This window comes from Panulirus ornatus, chromosome 31 (genome assembly GCF_036320965.1).
Source record: "Panulirus ornatus isolate Po-2019 chromosome 31, ASM3632096v1, whole genome shotgun sequence".
NCBI classification, from domain to species: domain Eukaryota; kingdom Metazoa; phylum Arthropoda; class Malacostraca; order Decapoda; family Palinuridae; genus Panulirus; species Panulirus ornatus.
This window is the reverse complement of record NC_092254.1, coordinates 16,254,673-16,276,279: the sequence shown is the minus strand read 5'-3', so window position 1 is coordinate 16,276,279 and position 21,607 is coordinate 16,254,673. Positions and strand designations below refer to the sequence as shown.

General features: G+C 41.3%; 1 protein-coding gene across 6 annotated transcripts in view; it reads right to left on the bottom strand.

The window, feature by feature from the left end:
* LOC139758841 (uncharacterized) overlaps positions 1 to 21,607 on the bottom strand; it is a 557,798-nt gene that overhangs the window by 9,564 nt on the left and 526,627 nt on the right. For all 6 annotated transcript variants that reach the window (XM_071680695.1, XM_071680691.1, XM_071680693.1 and 3 more), the window contains 2 exons: positions 18,405 to 19,769; positions 5,555 to 5,793 (listed from right to left, as the gene is read on the bottom strand). In XM_071680695.1, coding sequence (XP_071536796.1) covers positions 5,555 to 5,793; positions 18,405 to 19,769 — 1,604 coding nt within the window. The remainder of the gene's footprint in view (positions 1 to 5,554; positions 5,794 to 18,404; positions 19,770 to 21,607) is intronic.

The following is a 21,607-nucleotide window of genomic DNA, read 5'->3' as shown; positions in this document are numbered from 1 at the left end:
AGATGTATAGGTATGTATATTTGTGCGTGTGGACGTGTATGTATATACATGTGTATGTGGGTGGGTTGGGCCATTCTTTCGTCTGTGTCCTTGTGCTACCTGGCTAACGCGGGAGACAGCGACAAAGCAAAATAAATAAATATATATATATATATATATATATATATATATATATTTTTTTTTTTTTATACTTTGTCGCTGTCTCCTGCGTTTGCGAGGTAGCGCAAGGAAACAGACGAAAGAAATGGCCCAACCCCCCCCATACACATGTATATACATACGTCCACACACGCAAATATACATACCTACACAGCTTTCCATGGTTTACCCCAGACGCTTCACATGCCTTCATTCAATCCACTGACAGCACGTCAACCCCGGTATACCACATTGCTCCAATTCACTCTATTCCTTGCCCTCCTTTCACCCTCCTGCATGTTCAGGCCCCGATCACACAAAATCTTTTTCACTCCATCTTTCCACCTCCAATTTGGTCTCCCTCTTCTCCTTGCTCCCTCCACTTCCGACACATATATCCTCTTGGTCAATCTTTCCTCACTCATCCTCTCCATGTGCCCAAACCACTTTAAAACACCCTCTTCTGCTCTCTCAACCACGCTCTTTTTATTTCCACACATCTCTCTTACCCTTACGTTACTCACTCGATCAAACCACCTCACACCACACATTGTCCTCAAACATCTCATTTCCAGCACATCCATCCTCCTGCGCACAACTCTATCCATAGCCCACACCTCGCAACCATACAACATTGTTGGAACCACTATTCCTTCAAACATACCCATTTTTGCTTTCCGAGATAATGTTCTCGACTTCCACACATTCTTCAAGGCCCCCAGAATTTTCGCCCCCTCCCCCACCCTATGATCCACTTCCGCTTCCATGGTCCCATCCGCTGCCAGATCCACTCCCAGATATCTAAAACACTTCACTTCCTCCAGTTTTTCTCCATTCAAACTCACCTCCCAATTGACTTGACCCTCAACCCTACTGTACCTAATAACCTTGCTCTTATTCACATTTACTCTTAACTTTCTTCTTCCACACACTTTACCAAACTCAGTCACCAGCTTCTGCAGTTTCTCACATGAATCAGCCACCAGCGCTGTATCATCAGCGAACAACAACTGACTCACTTCCCAAGCTCTCTCATCCCCAACAGACTTCATACTTGCCCTTCTTTCCAAAACTCTTGCATTTACCTCCCTAACAACCCCATCCATAAACAAATTAAACAACCTTGGAGACATCACACACCCCTGCCGCAAACCTACATTCACTGAGAACCAATCACTTTCCTCTCTTCCTACACGTACACATGCCTTACATCCTCGATAAAAACTTTTCACTGCTTCTAACAACTTTCCTCCCACACCATATATTCTTAATACCTTCCACAGAGCATCTCTATCAACTCTATCATATGCCTTCTCCAGATCCATAAATGCTACATACAAATCCATTTGCTTTTCTAAGTATTTCTCACATACATTCTTCAAAGCAAACACCTGATCCACACATCCTCTACCACTTCTGAAACCACACTGCTCTTCCCCAATCTGATGCTCTGTACATGCCTTCACCCTCTCAATCAATACCCTCCCATATAATTTACCAGGAATACTCAACAAACTTATACCTCTGTAATTTGAGCACTCACTCTTATCCCCTTTGCCTTTGTACATATATATATATATATATATATATATATATATATATATATATATAATTTATTTATCTATTTATTATACTTTGTCGCTGTTTCCTGCGTTAGCGAGGTAGCGCAAGGAAACAGACGAAAGAATGGCCTAACCCACCCACATACACATATATATACATACATGTCCACACATGCACATATACATACCTATACATTTCCAACAGACATATACATATATACACATGTACATAGTTCATAATTGCTGCCTTTATTCATTCCCGTCACCACCCCGCCACACATGAAATGACACCCCCCTCCACCTGCATGTGTGCGAGGTAGTGCTAGGAAAAGACAACAAAGGCCATATTCGTTCACACTCAGTCTCTAGCTGTCATGTATAATGCACATGAAATGGCACCCCATCCCCCTGCACTAGGTAGTGCCAGGAAAAGACAGCAAAGGCCACATTTGTTCACACTCAGTCTCTAGCTGCCATGTGTAATGCATTGAAACCACAGCTCCCTTTCCACATCCAGGCCCCACAAAACTTTCCATTGTTTACCCCAGATGCTTCACATGCCCTGGTTCAATCCATTCACAGCATGTCGACCCCGGCATAACACATCATCCCAATTCACTCTATTCCTTGCACGCCTTTCACCCTCCTGTATGTTCAGGCCCTAATCACTCAAAATCTTTTTCACTTTATCCTTCCACCTCCAATTTGGTCTCCCGCTTCTCGTTCCCTCCACCTCTAACTCATATATCCTCTTTGTTATTCTTTCCTCACTCATTCGCTCCATATGGCCAAACCATTTCAATACACCCTCTTCTGCTCTCTAAACCACGCTCTTTTTATTACCACACATCTCTCTTACCCTTTCATTACTTACTCAATCAAACCACCCTCCTCTACACAACCCAATCTATAGCCCACGCCTCGCAACTATTCATTGTTGGAACCACTATTCCTTCAAACATACCCATTTTTGCTCGCCGAAATAATGTTATTGCCTTCCACACATTTTTCAACGCTCCCAGTACCTTCACCCCTTCCACCACCCTGTGACTCACTTCCACTTACATGGTTGTATCCACTGCTAAATCCACTCCCAGATATCTAAAACACTTCGCTTCCTCAAGTTTTTCTCCATTCAAACTTACCTCCCAATTAACTTGTCTCTCAACCCTACGGAACCTAATAACCTTACTCTTATTCACATTTACTCTCAGCTTTCTTCTTTCACACACTTTACCAAATTCAGTCGCCAACTTCTACAGTTTCTCACCTGAATCAGCCACCAGCACTGTATCATCAGCGAACAACAACTGACTCACATCCCAAGCCCTCTCATCCACAACAGACTGCATACTTGCCCATATTAAACAACCATGGAGACACAACATCATGCACCCTTGCAGCAAACCGACATTCATTGGGAACCAATCACTACTCGTACACATGCCTTACATCCTCGATAAAAACTTTTCACTGCTTCTAGCAACTTACTTCCCACACCATACACTCTTAATACCTTCCACATAGCATCTCTATCAACTCTATCATATGCCTTCTCCAGATCCATAAATGCTACATACAAATCCATCTGTTTTTCTTAGTATTTCTCACATATATTCTTCAAAGCAAACACCTGATCCACACATCCTCTACCACTTCTGAAACCACACTGCTCTTCCCCAATCTGATGCACTGTACATGCCTTTAACCTCTCAATCAATACTGTCCCCTATAATTTCCCAGGAATACTCAACAAACTTATACCTCTGTAATTTGAGCACTCACCTATCCCCTTTGCCAATCCTCAGGCACTTCACTATGAACCATACACACATTGAATAACCTCACCAACTAGTCAACAACAGTCACCCCCTTTTTTAATATATTCCACTGCAATACCATCCAAACCCGCAGCCTTGCTGGCTTTCATCTTCCACAAAGTTTTCACTACCTCTTCTCAGTTTACTAAACCATTCTCTCAGACCCTCTCATTTTGCACATCACCTCGACCAAAACACCCTATATCTGCCACTCTCTCATCTAACACATTTAATATACCTTCAAACTACTCACTCTATCTCCTTCTCACTTCACCACTACTTGTTATAACCTCCCCATTAGCCCCCTTCACCAATGTTCCCATTTGTTCTCTTGTCTTATGCACTTTATTCACCTCCTTCCAAACCTCTTTTTATTTTCCCTAAAATGTAATGATACTCTCTCACCCCAACTCTCATTTACCCTCTTTTTCACCTGTTGCACCTTTCTCTTGACCTCTTGCATCTTTCTTTTACACATTTCCAATTCATTTGCACTATTTCCCTGCAAATATCATCCAAATGCCTCTCTCCTCTCTTTCACTAACAATCTTATTTATCCATCCAAACACTCACTACCCTTTCTAATCTGCCCACCTCCCATATACTTTTTTTTTATCACCCTTAGTCGCTATCTCCTGCGTTAGTGAGGTAGCACAAGGAAATAGATGAAAGAATGGACCAACCCACCCACATACAAATGTATTAATATAAACATCTACACACTCAAAGATACATACCTATAAATTTCAACGTATACATATGTAGACATATGCATATATACACATGTACATATTCATACTTGCTGCCTTCATCCATTCCTGTCGCCACCCCTGCCACTCATGAAATGGCAACTCCCCACACGAGGAAGCGCTAGGAAAAGACAACAAAGGCCAAATTCATTCACACTCAGTCTCTACCTGTCATGTGTAATGCACCGAAACCACAGCTCCCTTTCCACATCCTGGCCCCACAAATCTTTCCATGGTTTACCCCAGACGCTTCACCAATTTGTTCTCTTGTCTTTTGCAAATTATTTACCTCCTTCCAAGACATCTTTTATTCTCCCTAAATATTAATGATACTCCCTGGAAAATAAAAAAAAACGGAAGGGGAGGATTTCCAGCCCCCTGCAACACAGGCCTTTCCATGGTTTAACCCACACGTTTCACATGCCCTAGCTCAGTCCACGGACAGCACATCGACCCCGGTACACCACATCGTTCTAATTCACTCTATTCCTTGCATGCCTCTCACCCTCCTGCATGTTAAGGCCCCAATCTCTCAAAATCTTTTTCACTCCATCCTTCCACTTCCAATTTGGTCTCCCGCTTCTCCTTGTTCCCTCCACCTCTGACACATATATCCTCCTTGTCAACCTTTCCTGGAGGAGTTCAGGAATGCCATTTCCATATTTTCTCATTTTCTGTAGTTTTGTATCATTTACTCAAGAATGCTGCATAAAAGAAACACCAAGAAAATACAGTGATACAAGAGGAACATCCATAAACATATCCAACATATTCAGCAAAAAATTTTTGAACATAGCACTCATGCAGAGTGTTTGTCTAATCTTATTGATCTCACATCTTAATGTGACTAGAATCACCGAAAACATTTGAAAACTTTAAAAAGGAATTTTTGAAATGATTCAGCAGATGCATAAATAATGCATGAACTGTGCAAGTGCACCATCAATATGAACCTGTAATATGCTGAAATGTATGGAAGGAAGAATACCATTTAGTAAAAAATATACAAACATGCTTCTACACTACTTAACACCCCAATAAAAGGACTTGGCTAAAGAAAGACAATTCATAATTGAAGAAAGTTTTTGAGGTGGTTCTTTTTGTATAATATCCCTATAGTTCATCACTGCTAAAATATAAAATCCACACTTATGATGGCAGAAATATATTCTTCCCTGACAATTTTTCCTTAGACAAAAAATGAAAGGCTCAGAGGTATCATATGTGAAAAAATTTAACAGCAGAAACACATACCCAGAATCTTCTGAAAGAAGAATAGTAATACCTTGAATTTGACTTTGTCAACTGGACAGTAGAAGAATCTGTAGCAGCCACAGGGTTTGGTCGAAGAGGAGGCTGCGTTTCTTTCCGACGCAGCGCTGGGGAGGAACGTGGAGAGGAATGTGGAGAATTCCGACTATCCAGCACACTCAACCCTGGATGAGGACGGCAGGCTCGCTGCTTGATAGTCCCAGCATTTTCATTTGCAAATGGTAGGGATTCAGAATCAGTGCTGGAGGTAGACTGTTAAAGAAAAAAACAGGATGAGTCATTACTCAAGAACAGATGCCATTAGAAGTATATATGAAATTTGGACAAAAATATACCATTTAGTTAAGGGTAACTTTACAGCCATCTAAATGACATCATATGCTCATCCACACTCCAGGTGCCATGAACCATGCAACAAAAAAAGGTCCAACCACCACTAATCAAGCTCAATGACTGCTTCATATGCCCTTATTCATTAATGTGACAGCATGTCTTGAGTTTGTAGTAACAAGAAAAGAGAAAGGGTGGATCTGGAAGCATGCCTGGTTTCTTGGATGAGGATTATGAGTACATTGTGTTCTTGGAGTCCGTTAATACCATTATGTGATTATGTGTTTGACATGGATAGAGTTTTGCACTCATTGCCCTGTCTCTTAACCTTGTATATATGAACTGCATCTTTACTTCCATGTATTTATGCACACACTTGTGCACACATCCCAACCTAAGCCTGGTAACCATTTATTGACCAGCCTCAAGAGAAGGATGACACTTGGGTTGAAGGTAGGCTAGCTTCCATGTTGAGGATATATAATTATATATGCATGTCCAACCCCGTGCTGACTCCTGGTCATTGATGCTAACCACTGGCATATATATACAAGGTCAATTCAATTTTATTTCACAATTACTACAAGTTTGGTATGGATCTTATTTTTCAATATGATCAACCTGCTTTTCAATGTGCTTGGTCCAGCAGCACACAAAGTTTTGAATGCCATCAGCAAAAATGGTATTTGGCTGTGCATGAAGCCACAGATGCATTTTGTCATCGGTGACAACTTGATAACCTCTCATAGCTTTTCCAAATGATAATCCAATGCAACAAGATCAGGGGTATATGGTTTGCTGCTAAAGGGATTCTGTGGTATGGTGAGCAGTATGAGGGAAGGCATTGTCATACAACAATAGAACATCTGATGACAGCTTTCCCTTACATTCTGCCTAAATTGCTAGCTTCAGTTGACTATAAGTATGCAACATGTTGGTATATCCTGCAATGGTTACCATGATTCCCATGTCTTGATAAGTGTTCAAAAGTTGGACCTTGGGAATCCCAGAGCACTGTAAGCATAACTTTACCAGCAGATGGTTGAGTGTTGAGCATCTTTGAAGGAAGAGGCAATGTGTGTTTTTGATGAATTCCTTGGTATATGCTTTCTAGATTGTAATGACGGATCCAAATCTTGCCCCCACTGAAAATACAGTTCGTAAGCTAAAGTCCTTCATTATCATGATGATCCAAATGCTGCATACAGATGTCTAAACAGTAACGCTTATGCAGTTCTGTTAATTGCTCTGGAACACATTTTCTACAAACATCATGAAATTCAAAGGTAGAGCCAAGGTTTGCTTCAAGGTGTTCCAACTTCATCATCTGCTACCCTCATGTCATTAAGAAGCAATGCACAAGATTGATCAATGATGCTGTCAATGTCTGAGGAGGTCAGGCACCTTAAACATTTTGTCAGCAATACTTGCAAAGCCATTTTTGAAGACTGCTCCATTCATACATGCTCAGCTGTGAAAATCAGATCCTTTTTCACCCTCAGACCACATTAAACAAATGACAGTAAACTAATCTTTGATGCAGCTATGTTTACAGTGTAACTACAACTTAGCAACTGAGTGATAGTCCCTTGCAGCAGTGACCATTATGCTCAGTGTATCAGTAACATCAACATCGGCAGATAACCCAATTCTGGAAATGAACAAGTCACATTGCGGGTACTTCCGGACTTGCATTCATACATGATAAAAATATAACTCCAAAAACCTCTTCTGATTGGTGCATATACATACACACACAGTGGTTAGTGTTACTGACTGCCATGCATGCATGGACTCCCTGGGATCAAACCCACTTAGATTCAAATCCTGGCCACAGCAGTCAGTCCACAGTCCACTCACATGAATTCCTCTGTATGACACAGTCCACTCACATATGAATCCTTCTCTATGACACAGTCCACTCATATACGGATCCTTCTCTATGAACTGGTCAATAAAATGGGTACCTGGCACAGGCTGAGTGTGTGTACACAAGACTGTACATGGTAAATATATAAAAGATTAAGAGACAGGCAATTGTGAGTGTAAAACTCTCTCCGTAACACACAAATAGTAATCGCCGGGGACACTGTAACACACGAGTCCAAGGGATTAAGCAAAGCTGCATATAGGAAAATATTCACTATTACATATGGAGTAATCACAAAAATTCAAGGCCCAGTAGAAGATATATATAAGTTTAGAAAAGTACAGAGCATACAGGATCAGTGCATGTTAGCAAAAAGAGAGTTATACAGAAAGCCAGAAACACAGGCTGATGAAATAAAGCAATTAAACAGCCATAAAGAGGATGGCACCAAAGTCAGATTTTTCAATAATCCAACCACCAGAAAGTTGAGATAAAAATCTTTAACTACTGTTGGAATGTATGATCATGCATCATACAAAGAGGAATTGGGAAAAAAAAGTTCATTAAATGATTTTTGGAGTTGCGGAACTGCCAGGTGCAGTTTCAGTGATAAAGGAAAAAAAAAGAATTGGTGGTTATAATCAAGACAGAGGAGGATGTCTAATTATGGTGATGTCTTAAGGCTGACAAAGAAATTTAAAAACAAAGCTGAATTCAGAGGGGTACAGTAGGATGAAAAAATAGCAGACAAAACATGGGGCAAAAAGATATTAGACCCCAGCCAACTCTGAGGACAGATCAACTGTGAGTTTCAGACTGAGAATAATGTATACAAATGCTCATGGATCAGTAATACATGGTAAAGACTAGGAATTTAGGGATCATATCAGAAGAAATGCACCTTATATTGTAAATGTTTAGGAAAGAAACCTTACTAAAGAGATAAGCTCTCACACCTATTCTGCCCAGATGAGTACATTAAGTAAGGAAGCAAAAAAGGGCAGGTTTGGCCTCTTAATAAATGATATCCACAGATTTAGAGAAATGGAAAATGGCCAATCAATATATACAGATGCTCCCCGACGTACATTCAAGTTCCATTCTGAACAACCTGTTGGATCTCAAAATGGACATAAGTTGGATGTATGTCAGCATGGCATGTAGAATTCATATACCTATACAACATTCTTTTATCCTACCCAATTTCTATCATGATTATCTCGTTATGTATTGACCAGCTTTATCATAAAATTTTGTAGATTCATTTTATCTTTTAAGACACTTTAGTTCACGGATTGATTCATCCAAACTTTCAATGGACTTTTTGGTAGCTCCTTCATCAGCACTTGCTGCTTCATCTGTGACTTGAATGTTATGTGACCTATATCTTCTTTTAAATCTATTGAACCAACCATGACTTGCTGTGAAGTTCTTGATGTAAGCCTATCCCGCTCACTCCTTCAAAGTCTCAAAAAGACTTCCATCCTTTGCATAAATTGTTAGTAAGCTTAGCGTTACACGTCTTTGAATTCTATCGTCCATCCAAAGCATCAACATCTTTTCCATTTTGTGGATGAGTCCTTGTTGTTGCATTGATATCACTGGCGACTTCATACATGCTGCCTTCATCCATTCTCGTCACCATCCCACTACATATGAGATAGGATCCACCCCTTCAAGCAAGGTAGTGCCAGAAAAAGACAAAAAGGCCACATTTGTTCACACTCAGTCTCTAGCTGTCATGCGCAATGCACCAAAACCACAGCTCCCTTTCCACATCCAGGCCCCACACACCTTTCCATGGTTTACCCCACATATTTCACATGCCCTGGTTCAATCCACTGACAGCACGTTGACCCTGGTATACCATATTGTTTCAATTCACTCTATTCCTTGCATGCCTTTTACCCTCTTGTATGTTCAGGCTCCGATTGCTCAAAATCTTTTTCACTCCATCCTTCCACCTCCACTTTGGTCTCCCGCTTCTCCTTCCCTCCACCTCTGTCACATATATCCTCTTTGTCAATCTTTCCTTACTCATTCTCTCCACGTGACCAAACCATTTCAATACACCCTCTTCTGCTCTCTCAACCACACTCTTTTTATTACCACACATCACATTTACCCTTTCATTGCATACATGATGAAACCACCTCACACCACATACTGTCCTCAAACATTTCATTTCCAACACATCCACCCTCCACTACACAACCTTATCCATAGTCCATGCCTCGCAACCAAATAACATTGTTGGAACCACTATTCCTTCAAACATAACCATTTTTGCTCTCAGAGATAACGTTCTTGCCTTCCAAACATTCTTCAACGCTTCAAGAACCTTCGCTCCCTCCCCCACCCTGTGACTCACTTCCGCATCCATGGTTCCATCTGTAGCTAAATCCACTCCCAGATATTTAAAAGACTTCACTTCCTCCAGTTTTTCTCCATTCAAACTTATCTCCCATTTAACTTGTCCCTCAACCCTACTGAACCTAATAACCTTGCTCTTATTCACATTTACTCTCAGCTTCCTTCTTTCACACACTTTACCAAACAGCAGTTTCTCATTTGAATCATCCACCAGAGCTGTATCGTCAGCGAACAACAACTGATTCACTTCCCAAGCCCTCTCATCTACAACAGACTGCATAATTGCCCCTCTCTCCAAAACTCTTGCATTCCTCTCCATAACAACCCCATCCACAAACAAATTAAACAATCAAGGAGACATCACACACCCCTGCAACAAACCGACATTCACTGGGAACCAATCACTTTCCTCTCTTCCTACTTGTACACATGCCTTACATCCTTGATAAAAACTTGTCACTGCTTCTAGCAACTTCCCTACAACACCATATACTCTTAATACCTTCCACAAAGCATCTTCTCAACTCTTTATCATATGCCTTCTCCAGATCCATAAATGCTACATACAAATCCATCTGTTTTCTTAGTATTTCTCACACACATTCTTCAAAGCAAACACCTGATCCACACATCCTCTACCACTTCTGAAACCACACTGCTCTTCCCCAATCTGATGCTCTGTACATGCCTTTACCTTTTCAATCAATATCCTCCCATATAATTTCCCGGGAATACTCAACAAACATATACCTCTGTAATTTGAACATTCCCCTTTGTACAACAGCAATATGCATGCATTCCACTAATCCTCAGGCATTTCACCATGAACCATACATTCAATGAATATCCTTACACAGTCACCCACTTTTTTAATAAATTCCAATGCAATACCATCCAAGCCCACCGCCTTGCTGGCTTTCATCTTCTGCAATACTTTCACTACCTCTTCTCTATTCTCCAAACCATTCTCCCTGACCCTCGCACTTCACACACCACCTCGACCAAAACATCCTATATCTGCCCCTCTGTCATCAAACACATTCAACAAACCTTCAAAATACTCACTCAGCCTCCTTTTCACTTCACTGATGTTCCCATTTGTTCTCTTGTAAACACTTCATATATTATATGCATTTATTCATTTATCATGCTTTGTTGCTGTCTCAGGCGTTAGCACAAGGAAACATACAAAAGAATGGCCCAACCCACCCACATACACATGTATATACATAAATGCCCACACATGCACATATACATACCTATACATTTCAATGTATATTTATTTTTATTTATTTTGCTTTGTCGCTGTCTCCCGCGACATACAGAGACATATAAATATATACACATGCACATATTTACACATGCTGCCTTCATCCAATCCCACTGACACCCCGCCACACATGAAATGGCACCTCCCTCCCCCACATGTGCACAGGGTAGCGCTAAGAAAAGACAGCAAAAGCCACATTCGTTCACACTCAGTCTCTAGCTGTCATGTGTAATGCACCGAAACCACAGCTCTCTTTCTACATCCAGGCCCCACAAAACTTTATATGGTTTAACCCAGACGCTTCACTTGCCATGGTTCAATCCATTGACAGAACATCGACCCGTGTATACCACATCATTCCATTTCACTCTATTCCTTGCATGCCTTTCACCCTCCTCTATGTTCAGGCCCCGATCGCTCAAAATCTTTTTCACTCCATCCTTCCACCTCCAATTTGGTCTTCCACTTCTCCTCGTTCACTCCGCCTCTGACACATATATCCTCTTTCTCAATCTTTCCTCACTCATTCTCTCTATGTGACCAAACCATGTCAATACACCCTCTTCTGCTCTCTCAACCACACTCCTTATTACCACACACCTCTCTTACCCTTTCATTACTTACTTGATCAAACCACCTCAGACCATATACTGTCCTGAAACATCTCATTTCCAACACAGCCATCCTCCTCTGCACAACCCTATCCATAGCCCATGCCTCACATCCATAAAACATTGTTGGAACCACTATTCCTTCAAACATACCCATTTTTGCTCTCCGAGATAACGTTCTCGCCTTCTACACATTCTTCAATGCTCCCAGAACCTTCACTCCCTACCCCACCCTGTGACTCACCTCTGCCTCCATGGTTCCATCCACTGCCAAATCCACTCCCAGATATCTAAAACACTTCACTTCCTCCAGTTCTTCTCCATTCAAACTTACCTCCCAATTTACTTGTCGCTCAAACCCTACTGAACCTAATAACCTTGATCTTATTCACAATTACTCTCAGCTTTCTTCTTTTACACACTTTACCAAACTCATTCACCAACTTCTGCAGTTTCTCACACAAATCAGCCACCAGCGCTATATCATCAGCGAACAACAACTGACTCACTTCCCAAGCCCCCTCATCGACAACAGACTGCACACTTGCCCCTCTCACCAAAACTCTTGCATTCACCTCCCTAACAACCACATCCATAAACAAGTTCAACACCCATGGAGACATTACACACCCCTGCTGCAAACTGACTTTCACTGGGAACCAATCACTTTCCTCTCTTCCTACTCGTACATATGCCTTACGTCCTCAATAAATACTTTTCACTGCTTCTAGCATCTTACCTCCCACACCTTATACTCTTAATACCTTCCACATAGCATCTCTATCAACTCTATCATATGCTTTCTCCAGATCCATATATGCTACATACAAATCCATCTGTTTTTTAAGTATTTTCCACGTACATTCCTCAAAGCAAACACCTGATCTACACATCCTCTACCACTTCTGAAACCACACTGCTCTTCCCCAATCTGATGCTCTGTACATGCCTTCGCCCTCTCAATCAATACCCTCCCATATAATTTCCCAGGAATACTCAACAAACTTATATCTCTGTAATTTGAACACTCACCTTTATCCCCTTTTGTCTTTGTACAATGGCACTATGCATGCATTTCCGCTAATCCTCAGGCACTTCACCATGAACCATACATACACTGAATATCCTTACTAACCAGTCAAGAACACAGTTGCCCCCTTTTTTAATAAATTCCACAGCAATACCATCCAAACCCGCAGGCTTCCTGGCTTTCATCTTTTGCAAAGCTTTCACTACCTCTTCTCTGTTTACCAAATCATTCTCCCTGACCCTCTCACTCTGCACACCACCTCGACCAAAACAACCTATATCTGCCACTCTATCATCAGACACATTCAATAAACCTCTAAAATTCTCACTCCATCTTCCTCTCACTTCACCACTACATGTTACTACCTTTCCACCTGCTCGCTTCACCAATGTTCCCATTTGTTCTCTTGTCTTACGAGCTTTATTTACCTCCATCCAAAACATCTTTATATTCTCCCTAAAATCTAATGATACTCTCTCCCCCCAACTTTCACTTGCCCTCTTTTTCACCTCTTGCACCTTTCTCTTGACCTCTTGTCTCTTACTTTTATACATCTCCTAGTCATTTGCACTATTTCCCTACAAAAATTGTCCAAAAGCCTCTCTCTTCTCTTTCACTAACAATCTTACTTCTTCATCCCACCACTCACTACCCTTTCTAATCTGCCCACCTCCCATCTTTCTCATACCACATACATATACTTATCTATGTTGGAAAGGATCACAATTTTGCACGTGATCAAGATATTCCTATGAGTCCACGGGGAAAATGAAACAAGAAAAGTTCCCAAGTGCACTTTCGTGCAATAATCACATCATCAGGGGAGACACAAGAGAGAAATATAACAGTCAGTTGATATACATCGAAGAGACGAAGCTAGGACGCCATTTGGTAAACATACGATTGTCCAACATGTGATTGTATATCAACTGACTGTTATATTTCTCTCTTGTGTCTCCCCTGATGATTTGACTATTACACGAAAGTGCACTTGGGAACTTTTCGTGTTTCATTTTCCCCGTGGACTCATAGGAATACTTATCTATTTATTTATCTATTCATTATACTTTGTTTCTGTCTCCCACGTTAGTGAGATAGTGCAAGGAAACAGATGAAAGAATGGCCCAACTCACTCACATAAACACACCTATACATTTCAACGTATACATACACAGATATGTAAGGCATGTGTATGTGTAGGAAGAGAGGAAAGTGATTGGTTCTCAGTGAATGTAGGTTTGTGGCAGGGGTGTGTGATGTCTCCATGGTTGTTTAATTTCTATATGGATGGGATTGTTAGGGAGGTGAATGCAAGAGTTTTGGAAAGGGGGGCAAGTATGCAGTCTATTGTGGATGAGAGAGCTTGAGAAGTGAGTCAGTTGTTGTTCGCTGATGATACAGCGCTGGTGGCTGATTCATGTGAGAAACTGCAGAAGCTGGTGACTGAGTTTGGTAAAGTGTGTGAAAGAAGAAAGTTGAGAGTAAATGTGAATAAGAGCAAGGTTATCAGGTACAGTAGGGTTGAGGGTCAAGTCAATTGGTAGGCAAGTTTGAATGGAGAAAAACTGGAGGAAGTGAAGTATTTTAGATATCTGGGAGTGGATTTGGCAGCGGATGGAACCATGGAAGCGGAAGTGAATCATAGGCTGGGGGAGGGGGCGAAAATCCTGGGAGCGTTGAAGAATGTATGGAAGTCGAGAACATTATCTTGGAAAGGAAAAATGGGTATGTTTGAAGGAATAGTGGTTCCAACAATGTTGTATGGTTGCGAGGCATGGGCTATGGATTGAGTTGTGCGCAGGAGGGTGGATGTGCTGGAAATGAGATGTTTGAGGACAGTATGTGGTGTGAGATAGTTTGATCGAGCAAGTAATAACAGGGTAAGAGAGATGTGTGGTAATAAAAAGAGTGTGGCTGAGAGAGCAGAAGAGGGTGTTTTGAAATGGTTTGGTCACATGGAGAGAATGAGTGAGGAGAGATTGACAAAGAGGATGTATGTGTCAGAGGTGGAGGGAATTAGGAGAAGTGGGAGACCAAATTGGAGGTGGAAAGATGGAGTGAAAAAGATTTTGAGTGATCGGGGCCTAAACATGCAGGAGGGTGAAAGGCGTGCAAGGAATAGAGTGAATTGGAACGATGTGGTATACCGGGGTCGACGTGCTGTCAATGGATGGAACCAGGGCATGTGAAGCGTCTGGGGTAAACCATGGAAAGTTTTGTGGGGCCTGGATGTGGAAAGAAAGCTGTGGTTTCGGTGCATTATTACATGACAGCTAGAGACTGAGTGTGAACGAATGTGGCCTTTACGATGGGAATTAATAAGGGCAGACAGTATCAATTATGTACATGTGTATGTATGTATTTGTCTGTGTGTGTATATATATGTATATGTTGAGATGTATAGGTATGAATATTTGCGTGTGTGGACGTGTATGTATATATGATTTAGTAAATAGAGAAGAGGTAGTAAAAGCTTTGCGGAAGATGAAAGCCGGCAAGGCAGCAGGTTTGGATGGTATTGCAGTGGAATTTATTAAAAAAGGGGGTGGCTGTATTGTTGACTGGTTGGTAAGGTTGTTTAACATATGTATGATTCATGGTGAGGTGCCTGAGGATTGGCGGAATGCTTGCATAGTGCCATTGTACAAAGGCAAAGAGGATAAAGGTGTGTGCTCAAATTATGCAGGTATAAGTTTGTTGGGTATTCCTGGGAAATCATATGGGAGGGTATCTATCGAGAGGGTGAAAGTATCTACAGAGCGTCAGATTGGGGAAGAGCAGTGTGGTTTCAGAAGTGGTAGAGGATGTGTGGATCAGGTGTTTACTTTGAAGAAAGTATGTGAAAAATACTTAGAGAAGCAAGTGGATTTGTATGTAGCATTTATGTATCTGGAGAAGCCATACGATAGAGTTGTTAGAGATGCTCTGTGGAAGGTATTAAGAATATATGGTATGGGAGGCAAGTTGCTCGAAGGAGTGAAAAGTTTTTATTGAGGATATAAGATATGTGTGCGAGTAAGAAGAGAGGAAAGTGATTGGTTCTCAGTCAATGTCAGTTTGTGGCAGAGGTGTGTGATGTCTCCATGGTTGTTTAATTTGTTTATGGATGGGGTTGTTAGGGAGGTGAATGCAAGAGTTTTGGAGAGAGAGGTAAATATGCAGTCTGTTGTGGATGAGAGGGCTTCGGAAGTGAGTCATTTGTTGTTCGCTGATGATACAGCAATGTGTGGTAATAAAAAGAGTGTGGTTGAGAGAGCAGAAGAGGGTTTTGAAATGGTTAGGTCACATGGAGAGAATGAGTGAGGAGAGATTGACAAAGAGGATATATGTGTCAGAGGTGGAGGGAACGAGGAGAAGTGGGAGACCAAATTGGAGGTGGAACGATGGAGTGAAAAAGATTCTGAGCGATCGGGGCCTGAACACGCAGGAGGGTAAAAGGTGTGCAAGGAATAGTGAAATGAAATGATGTGGTATACCAGGGTCGACGCGGTCACTGGATTGAACCAAGGCATGTGAAGCATCTGGGGTAAACCATGGAAAGTTTTGTGGGGCCTGGATGTGGAAAGGGAGCTGTGGTTTCGGTGCATTATACATGACAGCTAGAGACTGAGTGTGAATGAATGTGGCCTTTGTTTTCTTTTCCTAGCGCTACCTCACGCACATGTGGGGGGAGGGGGTTGTCATTTCATGTGTGGTGGGGTGGCAACGGGAATAAATGAAGGCAGCAGGTATGAATGATGTACATGTGTATATATGTGTATGTTTGTGTATGTATATATATATATGTATATGTTGAAATGTATAGGTATGTACATGTGCATGTGTATGCATGTGTATGTGGGTGGGTTGGGCCATTCTCCTGTCTGTTTCCTTGCGCTACCTCGCTAACGCGGGAGACAGCAACAAAGTATAATAAAAAAATGAAATAATTATATATATATATATATATATATATATATATTTCCTTCCTTCAAACTACTCCATTTCACGCATTAGCGAGTAGCGTTAAGAACAGAGGACTGGGCCTTGAGGGAATACCATCACCTGGCCCAATTCTCTGTTTCATACATATTCGCCATTTCCCATGTCAGCGAAGAATCGTTAAGAACAGAGGGAATATCCTCACTTTGCCCCCTTCTCTGTTCCTTCTTTCGGAAAATTAAAAACAGGAGGGGAGGATTTCCAGCCCCCAGCTCCCTCCCCTTTTAGTCACTTTCTACAACATGCAAGGATTATGTGGGAAGTATTTCTTCTCCCTTATCCCCTATATATATGATAGCTATGGTAAGGGAACTCAGTTGCCTACACCTTCTCAGCCAACATAAAAAAAAAAACTGGTTATAAGACTATTTATGCATCTTAATTGTCATCACAGGACCCAAAGAAAATATGAAAAGAATGAACATCACCATATTCCTCTAAACCACTACTTTTTATCAAATTGCACCTCATGTCTTCCTATGTCATTGAGTTTTCAACACTGTAGCATCTAGATGCACAGGTATCATTCTCGCAGCCACCAGTTGCATGCTCCAATAAGAGTCCTTCCAGTGTGGTGTTTGTAGGGTAACTGACGGCTGTGAAAATTCCTAGATAAAATGGGGTAGGCAACATTACTATGTACCTCATTAGTGTATACAAATCTGATCCTAAGTGCAGTAGAAATAAAAGGATCAAGGTCTCCCTGAAACAAAAAATACCATCATGACCCTATGCATACTTCTCGCAAGGTCATCATAAGAGTCAAATGCTATGGCAGTATGTTCTTGTGAGAGCAACAGTGTATGCAGATCCAATGCACAGCTTGGAGAAAGGTATACATGCTGTTTTACTTGCTTTATTCTTTATATAAAATTCTTAATCAAAGCCTGTTAAAATGTCTGCAGCTGTGACTGAGGTTGATTTTTCCTCCGAGAGGCAGTAACTTGATTTGCTCTACTACCTATCTCAAGGGCAGTGACACAAAGGAGAATGGAGAAAATGCAGCACCCCTAAAAGCATTCACATACATTTTTAGGTGCTCTCTGCAAGTAACACTGAAAACTCTGTTTCTAGCAGTGCTGTATATAGTTTACAATGACAGGAGTGGTATTACCAGGCTCTACCTGCAAGAAAAAAGTCACGTTAGATGATGCTGTATCTTATGAAGTACAGGCTCATTAAAGAATTTCTCACTACAAAAGAGTCTGCATCTCCCTGCTACTAGAGGTAGTGCAGCTTTGCAGTGCAGGAAAATTTAGAAATGCCTTCTGTAACACCAGGACTCTTTCAGAGAATATGGTCCTGGAGTCATAATAAATAAATAATAAAGAAAAGGAGTAGGTTTAAGTTACAATCTACAATTTACAATATGAAAACTAAATCTAGAATGCTATTTACCTTAAAACTAGCATTGGAGTCATTTCGTCTCGGTCGAAATCCTGACGACACATCATCTTCTGATGAGGTTGTGGAAGTCTGTGATGTGGTCATAGAATCGCTCGTGATTGATGAAGTAGTAATTGTTGAACTGGCTGAAATACGTGTAGAACTGGCCATTGTCACGCAGGTTAATGGAGGTGGTGGTGGAGGAAAGTCATCAGGAAGGTGCTGATGATTAGCACTATCAGGTGGTGCTGGTGGAGGTGGCAGATCTGGAGTAACATCTGGCTGCAAATTGTTCTTGATACCCATGTACCCATATGATAATCCCCGTCGGAGATACGCATACTGACTCTCTTGTGATGCAGCTTCTTTAGAAGTTTCACTAATGGAGTTTGAACGACGAGGTGGAGGTGGAGGAATTTTTTTAGGTGTTCCCTGTGGTGTGTTATTGGTACTTCCACTACCTTGACTGGAATTATACATTTTTTCTGAGTTTTGACGATTTAAAGTTTTCAAGTTTAGTTCCTTCATATTAATTTCTTCTGCTTGGGATGGCTTCTTTAGATTCATTCCATCTTTAATAAATTGTGGAACCTCATGAATATCCACACGTGTTTTTGCAGTAACTTTGGCAACTGGTCGGAGTTTATTGGCAGTGCGAGGTCTAGGTAATGTTCCACCACCCTCATAATTATTAGCATACTCATTTGTGGGGGTAATATCACCATCATCCATTGATCGCTGTGGATGTGATGAACCCAGTGTTGTTGGAGGGAAGGGTCTTGGAGGTAGACTGCCAAGAGACATAGGCCCCTGAATAAGTGGCATTCTACTCTCTGGGTGGAACGTTTGATATGTGCCATATATAGGCTCTTCTAAGCTCTCAATACTACGTCCCCTGCCACTTGATCTGACCTGAACAGCAACCACATCTGGCCGATACTGGACTTGACTTGACCCAAGAAGAGGATGAGGTGGACCATTTGGAAGTTTTGAGCCTGGAGGTGAGGGACCTTGTGGAGCACTAAACTGGCCAGATGGGTGAAAAGGTCCTGAATGCTGAGGCATGGGATGCACATGTGCTTGTGGAGGGGGAACTGGGCCATACTGAACACCTGGTGCATAATGAGTTGGTACCCCATAATGAACTCCAGAATCAGCAGGACCACTCAACCGATTATGCTCTCCATTACCATAATGAGGAGGACCTGCAAAAGTGTGGAACTCTGGAACACTGGTATACTGATCACGACCTTCAGATGATTCTCGTGAAATCATAATTTCATGAGTTCCATAAATGGACTGTTGTCGTGGGTCTTGAGTGTTCGTGAACTTCTTCCCAGCCATTATGTCTTTTGCACGTTTAATAGCCAGCATCACCTGAAAAAATAAGATATTTCAGTATTTTCTATTCTTCAAATCAATCATCCCAAGCATGATTCTACATCTCACAAACCTAATGGTACTAAGTAACTATTGGTTTCCATACAAGTGCATTTTAACAAAGGTGAGGTAGTTAAAACAAGATTTTGCAGGTGCTAGTGCAAAGCACTCATCACAGTAATATATGAAGTTATGAAGAGTGTCATGTGTTGTCAAGTGTTATCCCATAAACTGATATAAAAAATATTTTCTTCCTCCCTAAAGATAACCTCAACTCTACACTTTATCCCCAGCATTCTACTGTGGGTTCAGAAGTCTACCTCCATCCCCAGCATTCTACTGTGGGTTTAGAAGCCTACCTCATATTTGAGTAGCAATCCTGATATAACTAACTTCCTAGGGCTTTTCCTTAAATTTGTAAATGAGATCCCTAGACTGCTATATTTTCCTCCATTCCATCACTGGCTATGTTCTTAGTCCTCAAAAGGACAGTCAAAGTCATATCTTCAAGAGTGTTTGAGATGTCATCAGACTTCCCATCTTAGCCATGGGAAAGAACAATTTCTTTTCTATTACTCTAAAAACAGAACTCCTGGCACTGATGTCCCTGGCCTGAACTCCTACAGTAAGCCAAAATATCTTCCTAACTAGCTAGAGAGTAATACTATCCTCTAATGTAGCCTCCATAGATACCATCTGAGTATTTAAGTTATCTACCCTATTTCTTATAAATGTTTCTCTGCTCTATATATCCATTGTTTTTGCAGTAACCAAGACCACTTCCCTTTCCCAAAGTTTCATCCTATTGTTTATAATCCCTTATGCTTCACTATTCTTCCTAATCTCTACTTTCCATTTCTTAACAGATTACAACCTCTGTAGAGCACATCACTCCAATTCACTATCCTAAGCATGCCTTTCACAATCTTGAATGATCAGGACCCAAGCATTTAAAACCTTAATCACTCCATCCTTTCATTTCCAATTTGGTCTTCCCCTTCTCCTTATTCCCTCCACTTCTGATTCTTTGACAACATCCCTTCACTTATTCTCTCTGTATATCCAAACCATTTCACCAAACCCTTCTTAGTTCTCCCAACCTTACTCTTCCTATTACCACACCTCTCTCTTACTCATTCACTTCTTATTTAAACAACCCATCCTCACACCACATACTGTCCTCAAATACTTCATTTCACACACATTCACCCCCTTCTGTACATTTTCATTAATAGCACATGCCTCTCATCAATACAACACTGTCAGGACTACTATAACCTCAAACACACCCAACTTTGCCCTCACAGATAGCAACCTCTCTTTCAAACATTTCCCAATGCACCCAGGACCTTCTACTCCCTATGACTACCTCAGCTCCCATGGTTCCATTCACTGCTGCATCCACTCCCTTCATTTTCTCCAAGTTTTCTCCATTCAAAGTCACCTCACCTAATCTGTCTCTTTGCACTGCTACAGATAATAACCTTGCTTTTATACACACTTACAATCAACTTTCTCCTTTCCCACATTCTCCTACACCGTTGATGAGACATAGTTGGAGGATACTTCCACCTTCCAACCTGTGAGGAAAACTTGTTGCTGCATTACCAAAAAACCTACAAGCAACAAACTCTCCACTCAAAACAGGTTAAACATACTAGAAGATGAAGTAGAGGATGATCATAGCATCATTCTGGTTGGGGACTCTATAGTCAAACGGAGAAATAGGAAGAACTTGTTTGACGACATAGTAGCGAACAATCCCAAAGATGTGATTTTTGTTGTTCAGGTGGGGACGAACAATGCAGTCAATGGGAGATTAGAAGCAATATTAG